Source organism: Rattus rattus, chromosome 3 (genome assembly GCF_011064425.1).
Source record: "Rattus rattus isolate New Zealand chromosome 3, Rrattus_CSIRO_v1, whole genome shotgun sequence".
NCBI lineage: Eukaryota > Metazoa > Chordata > Mammalia > Rodentia > Muridae > Rattus > Rattus rattus.
In genome coordinates this window covers 86,263,068-86,281,575 of record NC_046156.1, presented here as the reverse complement: position 1 = coordinate 86,281,575, position 18,508 = coordinate 86,263,068, and the positions used below count along the sequence as shown (strand labels likewise).

At 38.0% G+C, this 18,508-nt stretch overlaps 2 protein-coding genes across 4 annotated transcripts in view; one reads left to right on the top strand and one right to left on the bottom strand.

The window, feature by feature from the left end:
* Window positions 1–5,757, top strand: part of Smc4 (structural maintenance of chromosomes 4) — a 28,411-nt gene extending 22,654 nt beyond the window's left edge. For both annotated transcript variants that reach the window (XM_032898266.1, XM_032898267.1), the window contains 9 exons: window positions 16–168; window positions 914–1,040; window positions 1,604–1,793; window positions 2,544–2,688; window positions 2,897–3,070; window positions 3,715–3,897; window positions 3,996–4,228; window positions 5,116–5,299; window positions 5,544–5,757. In XM_032898266.1, the coding sequence (XP_032754157.1) occupies window positions 16–168; window positions 914–1,040; window positions 1,604–1,793; window positions 2,544–2,688; window positions 2,897–3,070; window positions 3,715–3,897; window positions 3,996–4,228; window positions 5,116–5,299; window positions 5,544–5,696 (1,542 nt within the window). In that variant the 3' untranslated portion in view covers window positions 5,697–5,757. The remainder of the gene's footprint in view (window positions 1–15; window positions 169–913; window positions 1,041–1,603; window positions 1,794–2,543; window positions 2,689–2,896; window positions 3,071–3,714; window positions 3,898–3,995; window positions 4,229–5,115; window positions 5,300–5,543) is intronic.
* A 466-nt stretch (window positions 5,758–6,223) lies between these two features.
* On the bottom strand, window positions 6,224–17,859 carry Trim59 (tripartite motif containing 59). Of its 2 annotated transcripts, none has more exons than XM_032898264.1 (3): window positions 17,752–17,859; window positions 16,882–16,953; window positions 6,224–8,929 (listed from the first exon to the last, which is right to left on the bottom strand). In XM_032898264.1, exon 3 carries the CDS (start codon window positions 8,921–8,923, stop codon window positions 7,712–7,714), a length of 1,212 nt encoding a protein of 403 aa, XP_032754155.1. In that variant the 5' UTR covers window positions 8,924–8,929; window positions 16,882–16,953; window positions 17,752–17,859; the 3' UTR covers window positions 6,224–7,711. The 2 variants fall into 2 exon arrangements, with proteins under 2 accessions (XP_032754155.1, XP_032754156.1); XM_032898265.1 differs by lacking the exon at window positions 17,752–17,859 and adding an exon at window positions 17,522–17,611.
* Window positions 17,860–18,508: the final 649 nt, after the last annotated feature.

Here is an 18,508-nt window from a genome sequence, read left to right as displayed (position 1 = left end):
CTTTTTTCTTTGAAGGTAAATAAGATGGAATCCCAGTTGGAAAGGCATTCTAAACAAGCCGCGCAAATCCAGGAACAGAAAGTACAACATGAAGAAGCAGTAGTTAAGTTAAAGCAGAGCGAACGAGAAATGAGAAATACACTAGAAAAGTTCACTGCGAGCATCCAGGTATTGTGTTTGGATATTAGCTGAGATGGTTACAATTCAATAGCAATTGCAAAGCAGCATTTTGAGTTTGCTTCCAATTCTGAGATATAAAAGATGATTATTTCCCAATCTAGAAATTTTTCTATGTAGTTCTGGCTGTCTTAGAACTCCATGCTGACCTTGAACTTAGAGATCCACTTGACTATGATTAAAGGTGTACACTCTTATTCGTGGCAGCCAGTTGTTTCAATTTTAAGGCAGTTTTCAGTAAATACTTAAATTACAACCTTCAAATGACTCATAGCTTCAATTTTTAAAATTTAGTTGCATGAAATATGTTTACACATATCTATGCATATTTGTGTATAAAAAGGTATAAAACAACTTTCCTTTGCTTAATATCTGAATTTCCTTTGTTTTTGATGTCTGCTATATTTCAAATTTTTCTGTGCTATGTGCACAGCTACATTTACAGTTATAGTTATGTCTTTATATACACATGATTACTTCTAGAAGACAGCTTCCTAAAATTATTAGCTGTATTTCATTGCTTTAAAGGACTTCTTGCCTCATACCAAATTGTCCAGATAATGGTTCTAAGTCATTATCTTTATAATGAATTTGTATACGTTTTGTTTTCTGATCATCTGTATTTTTATACTGATTATGCTTTTTATCAAATTTACCTTTTAGTCTTTTAAATTTTTTTTAAAATAACTCCTACCAAGTTAAAGTATTGACCATAAATGCTAAATTATTTTTATAGGGTTTATCAGAACAAGAAGAATATTTGTGTGTACAAATTAAAGAACTAGAAGCTAATGTGCTTACTACAGCCCCTGATAAAAAGCAGCAGAAACTGCTTGAAGAAAATGTCAATGTTTTCAAAAAAGGTAAACTGCATTTCAGATTAAGAATGTGTCATTGCAACTGTCAACAAGTATGTACTTCACCTAATGTCCCCATTACTAACTACCGCTTACAGTAAGGTACTGACTTACTAAGCAAAAACCAATCAGTCCATCAGTTATGCCTTCTCTGTATGGTATCTCTATTGTACGGTATCTCTGGTTGATTAGACCAGGAAGAGTCTTTCCAACAGGAAAACCTCAGGTCTTGCGTCCTTCACTTTGCTATCGTATGGAGGACTGTTTGCAAAAGAAACTACCCAGCTTCTCCAGACCTGAAAAGGGCTGGTCCTAGGGCAAAAGGCATCGAGTAAATATTCAGTGAAGTATTTTAAGAAAGGGTGTGAAAGAAAAATCACTAAGAAATATATCAACAACTTAACCAGTTATATATTAAAATATTGTTTTGTTTTGTTTTAGGTATTCTAGGTCTTTCCCCTAAATGTCTTATATTTGATACCCAGTATCAGATTAATTGAACAAATATACATCTACCATAGTTACTACTATAGAAAAGTGAGTTTGGCTTTTTTATTATTTAATTTCAGAATATGATGCTGTGGCTGAGAAAGCTGGTAAGGTTGAAGCTGAGATTAAACGGCTACATGATACCATCATAGATATCAACAATCGAAAACTCAAAGCCCAACAAAACAAACTTGACACAATAAATAAGCAGCTGGATGAATGTGCTTCTGCTATTACCAAAGCCCAAGTGGCAATCAAGACTGCTGACAGGTAAGAGTGCATGCTCCCCCTAGTCTGCCCTCGCCCTACCTGGACACTGGGAGGAGTGCTTAACACTGCATGGGTGTTGTCTGAACTGGCACTGCCCAGCAACACTTCAGAAAGAAAGAGCTTACAATAAAGATTTATATCTGTCTCCAACTTAAAACACACACACAAACAACAAGCTAAAGATGATGCTGTAGAAAAGTTGGAGTTGTATATTTAACCCAGTTATTCAAGGCTTATTCATTTTGTTTCTCTGGCATAGAGTAGATGTAGCAGAGCTAGGTCTTAAAAACAGGAAGTGGTAGGAATGAGCTGTAAATCAAATCTTTTTAAGATTATTTCTTAAAGTTTGTATTATTGATTTAGCTAAAGGAGCTACTAAATCATTTGTTAGGAGCAGAAAGTATGTGTAAGAGAGTTGAGGGGAAAAAATTTAAACTCACTTGGCTGGATATAGTGGCATACACCCGTAATCCCAGAGACCCCCAAACTCAGAAGACAGTCAGGCAGATTTCTTGTGTTCAAAGGATGACCATGTCTGAGACAAACCTTGCTGAATGTCAAGAGTTTGTAATCTAATAGGGTAGCAGCATCAGAGTCTGCTAGAAGCATGCATGGGGTGGGGGGTGGGGGTATTCAGATCTATGGAATTTTAATAAAACATACAACTCAGACTACAAGTATTTGTATAAGCATAAAATGTAAGGGTGGTTCAGTAAATCAGGTCATAAATTGTGTTGTTTGCTTTTTTAGAAATCTTAAAAAGGCACAGGATTCTGTTTACCGTACAGAGAAAGAAATAAAAGACACTGAAAAGGAAATAAATGACTTAAAAACAGAACTAAAAAATATTGAAGACAATGCCGAAGAAGTCATAAAAAATACAAAAGATGCAGAGGTAAGATATGTTTCTGCATTGCAGGTAGATGACATTTGAAGTAATTAAAATGTTGGTTGTAAGTTAAATTTAACTGTATGAGCTTAAAGGAAACTTTCTGTGAATTAAAATTAAGGTGAGACAGGAAGAGGAACTGCTAACACTGTCTATGTAATGTTTTAAAAAATACCTGTTTAACACGGTATTTGTCACATTTCTTGGTTTTTAGAAGTCCTTACCAGAAATCCAGAAAGAACATCGTGCTCTCCTTCAGGAGCTAAAAGTTATTCAAGATAATGAGCATGCGCTCCAGAAAGATGCACTTAGTATTAAGTTGAAACTTGAGCAGATAGATGGCCACATTTCTGAACATAACTCAAAAATAAAATACTGGCAAAAAGAGGTGAGATTTTTGGTATTTAATTAATTTTAGACCTTTTGTGGGGACTGGAGAGATAATTCTTGTAGAGGACTCAGGTTTGATTCCTAGTACCACATGACAGATCACAATAGTTCTAGCTCCAGGGAATCTAATGTCCTTTTATCATCTCCCTGGGCATCAGGCACACCTGTGGTGACTATCATCAATGTATAGATAATAAGAGAGTAGTAAAGCTTTTTGGGTGTTTTTCTGTTTTTTGAGGTAAGTTCTGATGATAATAAATGTTTTCACATTTATAAGGGATATGACTATTTAAATTCTTAGATAGAAATTGCTAATCATTAGAATAGGGCAAGTACCTTCTCTACCTGGAGCTTATATGGAAAGTAGTCAGTTCATTCCCATATTGTTTTTGTAGCTGTCACTTCTCATGTTGTTAACGTGAATAAACTGAGAACAGGAGAGCTAGCCCAGTGGTTACAAGCACTTGCTGCCTTTGCAGAGGTTCCCAACACTCATACCCTCTGGCTTATCTGCAACAGCAAGCTCCACAGGGTCTGGCACCGTCTTAGGTGTGTATGGCATCTACTTGGCATGTATCAACACACCAATGCACAAATTAAAATAAACTTGACCTGTTTTTATGTCTTCTCAATTCTCTTTAGATTTCAAAAATAAAATTACATCCTGTCGAAGATAACCCTGTTGAGACAGTATCAGTGCTAAGCCAAGAGGATCTTGAGGCAATCAAGAGTCCAGATTCTATAACAAATCAAATTGCACTTTTGGAAGCTCAGTGTCGTGAAATGAAACCAAACCTTGGTGCCATTGCTGAGTATAAAAAAAAGGTATGAGTGAATTATTTCTAATTTTGCGTAATGACCAATGCTTAATTCTCAGATTTGTATGTAAAAAGTTCCTTTTGTTTGTTTTACAATCTTCACAGGAAGAATTATATTTGCAAAGAGTAGGCGAACTGGACAAAATTACTTCTGAAAGAGATAATTTTAGACAAGCATATGAAGATCTTCGAAAACAAAGGCTGAATGAATTTATGGCCGGTTTTTATGTAATAACAAATAAACTAAAAGAAAACTACCAAATGCTCACTTTGGGAGGGGATGCTGAACTGGAGCTTGTGGATAGTTTAGATCCTTTTTCTGAAGGAATCATGTTCAGGTTCGTGAGATTTTAGTCTTACATAGTTTCCAAATTCTTAGTATTTCTTGAGTGTATGTAGAGTTTGGAACTACTCTTATTTGGTAACAGATACTACCTTGCTTATGTTCTTTCATGCTTGCAGCATAAAATATGTGCAAAGTATGCTATAAAATGTCTAATTCATCTTTTAAAATCTAAAAAAGTTAGATGTAATAATTTAATATCTATAGTCCCAGCATGCTCCTTTGGGGAGATGGACTCGGAGACAGACTCACAGGCCAAGTAGCCAAGCTTAATGCACCAATGAAATGACTCACAGACAGGGCAGAAAGGCCTTGCATCAACAAATACATCCAACAAATCAACCAAAATAATTTTTTTTCAGAAAGGATCACAACTTTTATATTTTTAGTTATTTTATTATATATGAGTACACTGTAGCTGTCTTCAGACACACCAGAAGAGGGCATCAGATCTCATTACAGATGGTTGTGAGCCACCATGTGGTTGCTGGGATTTGAACTCAGGACCTTTGGAAGAGCAGTCGGTGCTCTTAACCACTGAGCCATCTCTCCAGCCCATACAACTTTTTTTTTTTTTTTTTTTTTTTTTTTTTTTTTTTTTTTTTTTCCCGGGAGCTGGGGACCCAACCCAGGGCCTTGCGCTTGCATAGGCAAGCGCTCTACCACTGAGCTAAATCCCCAACCCCATACAACTTTTAAAAGTAAAAAAAAGTCATTACATACTGAAAATTACCCTGTTCAGAAAATTAACATCAAAGATAATTGTGAAAAGAAACTTACAGACTGAGTAAGAAAAAATAGTTGTTAGCTGTGGGAAGCACTTCAGAAAGTCTTAGCCTTAGTTTTACAAGGTGTTTGAGTAACATTTCTTAATTATTGCAGTGTTCGACCACCTAAGAAAAGTTGGAAGAAGATCTTTAACCTTTCAGGAGGCGAGAAAACCCTTAGTTCATTGGCCTTGGTGTTTGCTCTTCACCACTACAAACCCACTCCCCTGTACTTCATGGATGAGATTGATGCAGCTCTGGATTTTAAAAACGTGTCTATTGTTGCATTCTATATATACGTGAGTAAACCTTTGATAACTTTGTGGGTTCTTTCTTGCTATCAGGAATTTTTTTTTTTTCTTAATCAGACTGCCAGGTTTTTTCTTCTAGCCTTAGTCTTTTTAAAAAAAACCACACTTTTCACAAATTATCCATGAAGTCGTTACTATCATCTATGTCAGAATTACTGCTCACAAACTTTATAAGGGGGGTATGTTTGCCTATTTATTATGACTTAAACTGTTATTTCTGTTTTCTTTTTAGGAGCAAACAAAAAATGCACAGTTCATAATAATCTCTCTTCGAAATAATATGTTTGAGATTTCAGATAGACTTATTGGCATCTATAAAACATATAATATTACAAAAAGTGTTGCAGTGAACCCAAAAGAAATTGCATCTAAAGGACTCTGCTGAAATTGTTCATACTGAAAATTTTCAAATAAGTTGTATATAAAATAAATTTTTCTAAAATGTATGCTAATTGTTTTGAGTGATGATGTCTTTAAAAGTTATATTCATTTCTGTACTGGAGAAATGAGTCTGACTGGTTCGATTTTTTTTTTGTTATTGTTGTGGGTGGGGGTGCTGTTTGGTTGGCAGTGTTCAGTGTAACCCAACTGACCTCAAATTCTGTATTGTCCTGCCATAATAGGTATATTACAAGTATTCCACCATATATTTCTGTAGTCTCCTGTAATTCTAGGGTCATAGAGGCAGACAAAGGTCATCGCTGGGAACTGTGGATGTGTTAAGTGGAAGTCAGTTACACCCCAATATCCTAATGTTACCAACTTATTTCTACTAACCTAAGTTAGCATTTTCAGAATGAATTTGAACATTATATAATAGCACTATGCTACAAATGTGCTTATATAGAAGTAGAAATGAAACTTGATAGACTTAAAAGTCTTCAAGAAAGAATAACCAGAATCCATATGAGATTATGCCACCACTTTCAATAAAATATCAAGTTTATTAAAATATACTGTTACATATAAAACCCAGAATTTCCAAATGTATGCATTTTAAGTTGTACAAACTCAACCTCCTGGTAAAAATATAAAACAAGTATATCAATACAAAGCCTAAAGGTAATACTGGGTATATGCTGTCTTACACTAAAATAGAAGTTTCAGTTTCTCTCCCACCTGCTAACACCAACACTGCACTTCGTTACTTTATTTCCTCATCTATACAAAGTTAGTAACCCCTTGAAAAATGTCTTAGCTAATATTCTTCACCTGCTAATATTTACATTTAAAAAAGTAACACAATGACAGGTATCTGTTAAAAACTGACCATTCTTTCTCAACTTCAAAATGGCCTCAGTATATAGTAACTGTTAGATAAAATCTGATTCTGATAAGTGGACTTAGTGATATTTGAAATAAGGTCCAGAGGTGATAATTCAAGAGCACCTCATTTGGGGTTTCTGGAATGTTTTTCAATTTCAATGGCAGTGAACCAAAGTTCTACCACATGCATCATGGTTGTCCCTATCAAAAATTAAAGGTTCCAACTTAATGACCTCTTTTCAAGACTAAACAGATATAGTGGCAGCTCATACTTGAAACCCTAGTACGTGAGCTACAGGGTGAGCCCATTTTAAGATGAATATAGCATACATGATAGCAAACCTATTAAATGAATCACATCAACATGATTGTCTTAATATACGTTTCATATAATTGTCATCTAAAAAGAAGGTTAAAACACTACAAAATCAAATGCATACTTGGTCTGCTGTGCAGCGCTGGAGCCAGCAGCCCAGGCAGGGGGCTCAGCAGCCCAGGCAGGGGCTCTAGCTCTGTAACTTGTTGGTTGGTTGGTTTTTGAGACCTCACTGATCTCAAGGCTGAATTGAACTCCGTGCTAAACACAGATGATTTATCCAAAAGCAGCAAGCAGCACTACTTGGGATGAATGCTCTGAAATCTATTAATTGACCAAAAAAGGTGTTTAGACAATCCTGGCCTAGATTTTTTAAACAACGTATATGTCATCTCCATCTATACATTGAAAAGCTTCAAATCCTATCAAACTAGGCTTGTGGACCTCAAGGAGCTTGTCATTTTTTATAATCTTACATCTACATATACAAAGAACTGCAAAGTTAACCACTGTAGCATGTAACAGTTAAAACACTAAACAGAATAAAGCATTGACTAGTAAGCCAATAAAAGCAAGGTATAGTAGTAATACTCAAAACAAAACTTGTTTTCTAATTTGATTTGAGTTGCATTTCAGATGTCTCCTTTCCGACCACTTCTACCCCACCTTGGGAAGCCTGTTGTATTTCTGTGTGTCTGTTGGAACAGATGTAAAGATGTTTATTTGCTCCTTAGGCCACCCTGACCTTTCGATCTACCAACCAATACTTAGCCTCTGCTATACAGAATACACCTACATGAAACTGGTAAATTAGGTTTTCAGCAAGACACTATTTTCCACATAAATTCCTTTAACAAATATAAAGTGTAGCATACTGTGTTTTTTAAGTCATATAAGTTCTTAGATAAACTTTGGTAAACAGAGAGAAAGACTTCAGAGAAACATATGGAAGTAATTTCATTTAAGAAGGTTATTATGTGATGGTTGAAAAGGAGTATCAGCATTAGTATCACTGAAATTAGTGAAACTATAGCAATGTTTAAAATTTTAAAACATTCCATTTCTTTTTCATCCTTATCAGGCCAGGAACATGGCATCCTTTTTGAAGAGATTCTCATTTCAGGGATGACAGCTTTCTTAATGCGTCCAATTTCTGTTCTGCTCCACTCTTCTTTTAATACATTGCTTACTCGAGGATAAATTTCAACAGGCTGGACCTCAGGAAGTGGTCTCTGTTTCAACATCTGCACACGTTGGCGAACATCATCAATTTTTTCAAGAAATTTAAGTGGAGATTCATCTTGTAAAGATGTAGTCATTGTCATTAACTCAAGTTGTTGTTCTCTTATTTCCTTCATTCTTTCAATCTCTGGAGTGTATTCTTGATTAATCATCTTGCCAACATCACAGAGAGCTGCCAGAAAATTTTTCTTTTTCTGTTCTAACGTATCAGTAAGCTCCTTAAAATACTGGAGAACAACTTCCTTATCACCTTGAACTATTTTCTCAGAATGACATTTCTGTTCTTCAAGCTTTTCAATAAGGCGAGTGATATCTGTCCAGTGTGTGTCGGTTAACTGTTTAAACAACTTCTGAGGCGTATCCTTTTCTTTCAGATAGGCACTTTGAAGGTCATCTATAGGATGGCCATGATGTTGACCTATAGTAAGACAATGGCCACAAACTAATTTTTTATCTAGTAGACAATAAACATTTAATGGTTGCCTGTAATGTTCAGGGCAGGTGACAACATCTGGGTGGTCTTCTTGCTGGTACTTTTCAATAATTGCTCTTAATGCAAAGTTTACAGGTAAGGATTCTATGCCAGTCGAAGCAATTTCAATAATACTTCTGCAGTTAGGACACTTGAGTGGGATTCGCAGAGGTCTCCATATGTAAAAGTTACCAGATGCCTGAAGAACATTTTCCAAACAGTTTCTACAAAATGTATGAGAGCATGGTAGTACACGAGGATCGTCAAAGATACTATAACAAATGGGACACGTTAACTCGTCCTCAAAATTGTGCATTTCCTGTCAAAACAACAACAAAAAATTAAGTCTATATGTAGCACACATCTGGCACACATATAAGGTTTTAGGCATGACTTTCAAATTAATAACATACTATATCCACCATTTAAGAGAAAAGCACTGAGATTTCTTCTTAGATGGCACTTCCTTTATAATTCAGCTCCTAATATACTGAGTAAGTATATCACCTTAAAAGTTTGTTTTCCAACAAAATCCCTAATTTGTAATGCTCCAAATCAGTCAAACTGGATTCTATGTAACGACTAAATAAAATTCAATTGAAATCTACTTAATTACAATTACTATATGCAAGTTGTTACATTCTTAGATACCAAAGTAAAACTGCACATGTAATGACTAAAACATCTGCATAACATTAGGCTTAGCAAAATTATTCAATTTAAAGGGAGAGAATGTTATGTGATTTTTTTTTTCCTGAAATAAATCCTAGGGTATGAGGATGTTATCTGGTTTTTTGTTTTTGTTTTTTTTTTCCCTGAGATAACTGCTATGGTTGTAGGTATGAGGAATCACAACTAGCTCAATCATAGCTTCTTACAAGTTATGTTTGGCTTCACACATAGCAATTCCTATTTCTTTCTCCCTCTTTCTCTTTTTTGAGATGCTAATAAAACTCAAAGCCTTGTACATGCTAAGCAAACAGCACTGAGTTAGTTATACAGATCCAGACCTGTGCTGCAGTATTCTAAAGCAGTAATTTTAAGTTCAAGATTTGAAAGGGAAAGGTAATTATAATTAGTCTTTGCAATTAAAATCGGTTTGAAAGTGACTGCAGTGACAAACAAGCACTGATTGAAAAATGAAAATCTACAACAAATAATAAAGATCCCACTCATCATTTTACATGTTTGAGAGACTGAAAAGATGGCTCAGTGGTTATGACAGCAAACTTGCTCTTGCAGAGGACTGGAATTTAATTAACAGCACATCCGGAGGCTACATATGTAACCACCTACAAAGCAGGGAATCTGACATGTACCAATACCTGCACATACCTGATGACAACACACATAAAAATAAGCCTTTTTTTAAGATATGTTTTGAGAATATCCCTAAAACCGAGAGGAAAAAAACAGGAATAGCTCAGAGATTCCACAGAGGCTGGTAGTTTTGTTTTTTAAATATAAAAGGGAGTTTATTTGGGACCTGGAAAATGGATAGAGGCAGAGAACAGAGGACAGAAAGAGGAAGAAGGGAAGAGGGGCCTGCTGGGGACTGTGGGGAAGAGAGAACAAGTAGAGGCTGGCAGCTTTACAGCCCACTATTATAGTCCTTTGTATTGTTCCCAGTGCAAGCCATAAATCTTCAAAAACTAGCCTTTGGCAGGGGAAAAAACAAGTATATCACTGTTTAAAATAACAAAATCCTAGGTGCTATTTATGTAGAATACAAAGGCTGACAAAAATTCCATATAAAACCAGACCCAAATTAAGTTCATAAAAACAGGGTTGGGGATATAGCTCAGTAGTAGAATGTTTTGTCTAGTACTCTGCATTCAGTTCCAAACACCACCAAAAGATGCTTGTAGCAATAGCATTTAGAAATAACTGTTCTTCTTAACTCCCTTCTAAATCTGTTTAGCCCTTAGCTCCTTAGCCACCTACTTTTGTGAGGCTGCTGCTTCCATAGGTGCCCCTGTAAATTTAACTGGATAGACTAATTTTACTTCGAGTACTTAAGATTTTATATGAATTTTACAATATCTATGTATTAGAATGTAAGCTTCCTATAATATAAGGTCAGAAATAGTATCTAAACAATAGTACTTTTAATAGCAATCTGGGCTTTTACTTTTTTTTTTAAGATTTATTTATTTATTAATTATAAGTACACTATAGCTGTTCAGACACACCAGAAGAGGGCATCAGATCTCATTACAGATGGTTGTAAGTCACCATGTGGTTGCTGGGATTTGAACTCAGGACCTTTGGAAGAGCAATCAGTGCTCTTAACCACTGAGCCATCTCTCCAGCCCCTTTTACTTTTCTTGTTAATAATAAAATCTGATAGAAGCAATATAGAGCCTATCAGAAAAGATACCATGACAATATTCAGGATCCATAATGAGCCAAGTTGTGGCATGTAGGAACTAAGTGATGACTATCTAGGATTCCAGGAAAGTAATGGTTGGGCAGCAGTACAGAAGACAACAGTCACTGAAAAGAAATGCAAGTGAATGCAGTTTACAAGCCTTGACAATTGTCACCACGCCCACAGAGAGCTGGGGAGTGAACCCGTCAAAACAAACATTTCTCTGAGTATTTCAATGATGTCAAAATACACAATGACGGAATACCGAAAATGGAAGCAGTGTACATACACAGTCAATCCAGTTTAATATCTGCTAGTAAAACTGCAAAAACAAAATAGAGTTTAAGATGAGTTTGTATATATGTTAAATAGTTCTAGTATTATTAAATCTTCATAGCTCTATTTTAGATCTCACAGGAAGCTGGAGGCGGGGGTGAGGGGGATGGCTCAGTGGGTAAACCATTTGCCACCCAAGCTTGACAACTGAGTTGGATCCCCAATATCAGACAGCAAGATGGAGGCAGGGGTAAAAAAATGACCCACTCTCAATTAGGAGGTGGTTGGTCCTCTGACCACACATGCTCTTGAAGGGGAGGGCATGTACACATAAAGATTTGGGGAACAGGGAAGTCACAATGTGCCTGAGAATCTATCTAAAGACCCAACATCTCAACTTTAAGTTATAAGAAGCTTGCAAACAAAGTATCAATAGCAACAATAAGAGCATCAGTGGCAGCACTGGACCCTCCAAGGCAATGAAGCAATGCCTCAGCAAGCTTCCCTAAGGGCACCCATAACACTATCATGAAAAAAACAAAACACAGCAAACTACTGAGCAACGAGAAGCAGCTCAGCTGTTAAGAACACTTGCTACCCTTTCAGTGGACCCAGAGTTTAATTCCCAGTGCCCATATCAGACAGTTCACAAGAGCCTGTAACTCCAGCTCCAAGGATGCGGTGCCCTCTTCTGGCCTCCATGGACAGCAGACTTATGGTATATACTAACAGACACATAAGTAAATTTAAATATAAAGCCCCCACACCAGAAGGATGAGGGCGGGGACTTTTCTAAAGATGTTACTGCAGGCATAAAGGAGGTCTTACCAAGAGAACAGAAAAGCAAACTCTAAAACAACTCTGCAAGCAATGTAGAAGCAACGGACAACTACAAAAGGGATGTCTTTGCATACTACATATATATACACACACACATATACATACATACATTATATACATATATACATACAAATATACACACATACATACATAAATTACATACACACAAACATATATATACATACATGCACATATTACATACACAAACATACATATACATGCATACATATATTACATACATATATACATAGAGATATACATACATTACATACATATATACATATATACATACATACATACCATACATGCAATAAAACTGATAGGATTACTTGTGTCTCAACATACTGAAGGGTAATGAGAAAAAATAAAACCATGAAAAAGAATAGTATATACATTTTAACATATTTATAAACACCAAATAGTGATTTACCAAACAACAAAATTACATGGGGGATGGGTAAAAACAACTACAATTTTCCTTATTAAAGAAAAGCAATAAAAGTGTCAAATGTTCACTCTTTGGAAGTGTTAAGATGTCTGAGTAAATGAATGTAAAGCACAGGAAATTAGCAAAAGTCAGTTCTCTCCTTCCTCCACATTTTCCAAGGACTGAATGCTAGTAGTCAGGGTCATGTGACAAGCACTCAGTCACTGAGCCATCTTGTTAGACAAAAAAGGGAAAGAAAAAGAAATTAAGTACATTTAAAACATTATTTAGACTAACAGAAGTGAAAGTGGCACAGAGGAGAGCAAGCCTTTCACCCCAGCACTTGGGAGGCGGAAGCAGTAGGAACCACTGAGCTTGAGGCCCACCTGGACTACAAAGAACTGGTCTCAGGGGGAAAAAAATAAAGGATAAAGAAACACAGAAGTGAAAACTAAAAGATAACATTAGGAGTATGATAGGTTTTGAAGAACAAGAACAGGGAGTAGAAAAACATAACTGCAAGCTTCTATATTAATGTAAGTTGTTTCATTTAATCAGCATACAGCTAAAAATAAAAATTATTAAGACAGACAGACAATCCTACAAGTGGCCAGGCAGAAGTGCACAATGCAAGAAAACATCATCAGCAGAGGGAGTTGACAAGAGAATTAAAAGTTTGTGGCTGCCAAGAACACAGTAAGTTCTTTAAAAAAAAAAAAAATACAGTTCTCCCCTAGAGCCATAAATGCACACGTTCTTTAATTAATATAACTTATCTAGAAATGAACTCTATTGACCACCACCACCCCCAGAAAATGTTGTAATTTTGTATAAGCCAAATGACTAACTTGGACTTTTATAAAAAGCTATCCTGAGTTGTAGGTATGATCCTTAAGAAGCCACGAATGTGGGTTACTGTTGCTGTGACAAAATGCCATGACCAAGGCAATTCATAGAAGACAGTTAATTTGGGCTTACAGTTCCAGAGGGTTAGAGTTCATAATGAGGACAAGGGGGCTGGGGGGGAGGGAGCTAGGAGAATCTCAGCTTGAACCAGAGAGAAGAAACTAACCGTGAGGTAAGACTTTCAACTCTAAAGTCCCCCCACCCTGCAGTGACACGTCCCTCCTCAAGGCTGCATCATCTCTCCAACAGTGCTCCCTACCAACTGGGGACAAGTGTTCATCGCAAATGCCTGAAGCCAGGGGGGACACTGTCACCCAAACCAGCACACCTAGCACCCAGATGCTGTATAAAAAGTCTAGGCTGACTAGATTTTGTAAAACAGCACTAGGATGCCAGACCTACAAGTGAAAAGTCCTTGGAACACAGCTAACCAAGTTTTCAAATAAACATTTGAAAAATGTCATGAAAAAGCAGCCAGCAAACAAAGCAAAAAGAAATGGTTCCAGAAAACAATATGCAAAATGTCCTTAAGTTCGAGAAGGAAAAAGATATTACCCCAGCATTCTGTACCTGTGTGATTTACCCACACATATCAACAAAAACAACATAGCAGTGGCAGCTTCCCAGCAAGCATGAGGAGTGTGAGAACCTCAGACACTTCTTCCTGAGAAAAGAGCAAGAAGGTACTGACTAGAGAAAAAAATACAGAGAAAAGGAACAAAATGAGAGAAAGGCCAAAAGTAAACAGAGTATCTTGCACAGCTCCACACTAATATATCTGATGACTTACATCAAATGAAGTATTCAAAGTATTGAACAAATCAATTCAAACTACTGAGACTGATCCAGGAAAATAAAGCAAACGAACATTTTACAAGTTAAAAAAGTACTGTCGTGGAGGGTGGGTCGGGGCAAGCTTCGATGATGAATTCTTTCAAATGGTCATGAAACAATTTCTTGTTCATCTGTCCCAAAATACAAATTTAAGCATGCAAATTTCAAGACAGTACAGTAGCAGAGATAATAGAAACTAAAAGGAGACTCATTTCCAAAAACATATAATTAGCAAATTAGCAAAAATGACTACTGAGTACATTAAAAGCAGCCCAACCATGGCTAGGCCGGGCCTGAGCAGCAGTGACAGAGCAAGGTTCTAGGCTCACTCTCCACACAACTAAGTGAAGCTTGTTAACTGAATAACAGGAAACCTAAAATAATTCACTCAGTGAAGGCAATGGAGGGTGAAAAGGTGTAACCACACAAGATTTTCAAAAAACAATGCAAGTATCAAACTAGAAACAGAAAGTGGAACGGTGGGGACCGCAGCCTCGGGGAGAAGAGAAGGCAGCTACTGTTTAACGAGTACAGAACCAGAACTTGGCAAGATGAAAAGATGGAGAGAACCAGCTGTCCCAATGACTACACACCAATGTGCATACGTGTTCTGGCACTGAATGTCCACATTACCGAAAGGATCGATGGTAAATGTATGCACTGCAAAATACAAAAACTATGAAACCTTTTCATAGCTACTTTATTTCCTCTGCCAGATTATAAATTTTAATCAATTTGAATTAGTTATGCTTTTAAAAAGTAACAAAAATAAGCCATGTAGAATGTATTTTCCTCCAATGAGTACTAAAATCCCAAGTAAAATCTGATAATTAAGCAAGATAACCCACTTCGATTTAAGTAATCAAACAGGTTGTTTTAATACTGAGATGAAACACAAAGCTCAATTATCTATTTGTGTTTCACAAATTTCTTGTGTTTAAATGTAAACACTTCTAAATTTCTCATCCTTTTTTACAAGACTGAGCTTCTACGGTGTCTACAAGAATACCAGATATAATAACCAGTATTAAATATACAACTCCTGATCCTGCACTTTCAGACTTTAATTCATTAACAGTAAAATGCTCTCTTTGAACATGAGTTATAAAATACTCAATATTTTTCCTTCATTGAACTGGGTCTCCTGTTCTAGGCTGACCTCAAACTGCGCACATAGGAAAGCTGACCTTCAATTCCTCCACCTCTGAGTGCTGAGACTGCAAGCCATGTGCACACAGGGTCCAATTATATTTTACAATCTCCAAAGAAATTATGTTTCCCAAACCACAGTGCTCCACGACTTGCCACAGGACTTCTAGTGAGTCAGCGAGAAGCCTGGGAAAACTCAGGTGTTGCTACACCCAATTCTGCACAGCCTTGTGGCCCTAACTGATAAAAAGTCTAATGTGTGAGATTACTGACTTGAGAGAGGCGGGTGGAGGGGAGAATTGCTATGATTCTGCCACTTATATACTTCCATAGGACAAAAATTTAAAATAAACTTTTGTCAGTCACTATATGCATATATGAAATCTGGTGTTGAGACCTATATTATATACTGTATGTTCATTTTCAGTTGAAAAGAAATTAAAATATTTTCATGTATAAATATAAAATTATACCTTTTTCCTTTTGAAAGACAGGATTTCTCTGTGTAGCACTGACTGTACTAGATACAATTACACTTTTAAAAAAATACTATAACTATCTAATGCTAAGTCTTTACTCTTTTGTTCTGTTTCATTTTAATATCAATCGATTCCACAAAACTATGAAAGAAGCTCTTAATGCAACTTAACCAGGAATTGAATGAGAAATTAAAGCTTTAATTGAAATTTTTAAAATATTTTTTTAGGGTTGGAAAGATGGCTCAGCAGTTAAGAGCTGAGGTCCTGAGTTCAATTCCCAGCAACCACATGGTGGCTCACAACCATCTATAATGGGATCTGATGCCCTCTTCTGGTGTGTCTGAAGACAGTGAGTGTACTTATACAAAGTTTTAAAAAACTAATGGAAAACATTCAGCAACACACTTGCTGAAAGGCAATGTCAGTATATAGATTACCTAAAGTCAAAATTTTACTTTACCAGGCTAAAATACAGTATCTTGGGTCACTAGAAATGTAGATCAATGTGTAATACTGGGCAAATAGGAATAAAGGCAGCTAGAACAGTAACCGCAGTCTGTGGATGTGTAAAGCAATTCCATTTTGTGTGCAGCCTTCAGACACATACATCCTTATACAACTTCTGTTAGATAAAAGTGGGAATCTTTTAGCTGGGCAGTGATGGCTTTAGTCCCAGCACTCGCAGAGGCAAGGGAATCTCTGAGTCAGAGACCATCCTGGTCTACACAGCAAGTATCCAGGACAGCCAGGGCTACAAAGCAAAACAACGTCTAGGGGGGGAAAAAAATCAAAAGTCAAAAAACTGAAAAATCTTTCGGATTAGGTTATTTCTCACTTTATGGTTCCTCCATAAATTGGTTAAAATTTTATACACTACCAATATACATCTTATTTCAAGAGACTTTAATTTTTACATCATGGCCCAGAAATCACACAGTGTAATGTACTAAAGTTTCTTCATATATACAGTTACCTTCCCAGAGCTTACCTGGGTCTGTTAATCTCCTGATCTGGATACTGAATATACTTTATCTTCTTCAACTTTTCCAGGATCTTTTGTTATTCTAAAATTAAAACAATTTAATGTTTCAGATTTTGCCTGTAGTAAATACTTCATCTTGAAAATCCCAACCATTTCTACACAAAGGACTTTTTAACAACATAAATTATCTAGAAGTCTGGTCAAAATTAACCAATGTAATGGTGGGAACTGAACACTCATTCTTCGGTTTGGTTTTGTTGTTGCTGCTGCTGTTTTGAGACCAGGTCTAATAGTATAGTCCTCATTGACGACCTGGAACTCACAAGAAAGCCTGCTGCCTCTGACTGCCCCCATACTGGGATCACAGGCGTGCACGTCCATGCCGTGCTACATTATTTAAACCCAGCAAGATGACTGGAAATATCCACACGCGTAGATTTCCCCCAACTCGAAACTACTGACATTAAATTATTCCTTCAATACATTCGCCCACGTCTCGGTTGTCTTTGAAATGCTGAGAAACTCGGTCAGTTTTAGCTATGAAGGTTCACATCTGTAAAATGGGCATAAGTCCTACGTGAACTCCAAACAAAGAAGTGGCTGAAGATAGCAGTCGTTCCTTCCCCTTCTCCAGGATGCCCCGGACTCACCAGCCCCGCACGGTCTTGTGGGGTCCGCTAGGCTCACCCACCGACCCTTATGGCCACGATCCTGCCCGCAGCTCAGAGCGCCGCTGCTCCACTCGGGCGTGAGGCGAGCGCACGCCCTCCGGAACCCGCCCGCCTCCCCATCCTCTAGTTCGCGGTGAACGCCCGGGACAGCCGGCACTCGGGAATCGAGAGGCCCCGAACCGCCTCCCGGGCCGAGCCGGCTTACTCACCGCGAGGCGGGCGACGGTGCACACAGCGATGGCTCCGGAGCAGCTTGGTGCGGACACTGCAAAGCGCTCGCCTGAGTCCTCAGGTGCCCAGCGGGGGCGGAGCCCGCGGCGCGACAGTGGCTTTCAACTGCGCCGCCTCCGCCAATGAGAGGGCCCGGGCGGCCTTTGAACGCCAACGGCCGCGGGCCAGGCGCCTGCGCACTGAGTGTGGCGCGGAAGCGCCCTAGCGGAGGGCGGTCCCGACTGATGATCCTCAGTGGCCTGGGCCCCGCCTTGGGGGCAGGGCTGGCGCCAGGACCTCGTGAAGGCGGGACGCGCGGGCGACCGGCGGCTTCTGGAGGAGGCTGGAGGTTGGGGGGACGGGGAAGCTGCTTATTAGGACCACGCCCGCACGGCTGGCAACTCTCTGCCTTCTTCCATTGTTACCTCACAAGTTCCTTGCTCAGGCCAGTGAAGTCACTGGCGCTCGTCCGTCCCCGTGAGGCTTCGGTCCCCCGGTTTAGGCACGCCTAAGCCTTCGTCTGCTTCCTCCGCGTCCTCTCTTACACTCTGGATCAGAAAACTCAGTAGTGGTTTTTCACTTTCACAGAGAAACTCCATTCCACAGCTCACATCGCCCTCCGCTGCCGGTCAGTGTGGGCTGCATCGCTAATTTCAAGCCTGCCTAAGATACACAGCAAGGCTTGATCTCGAAGACAAGATGGAAAGAGGGGGAGTAGAGGAAGGAGAAAGGAAGAAAAATGGCTACAACTGTGCC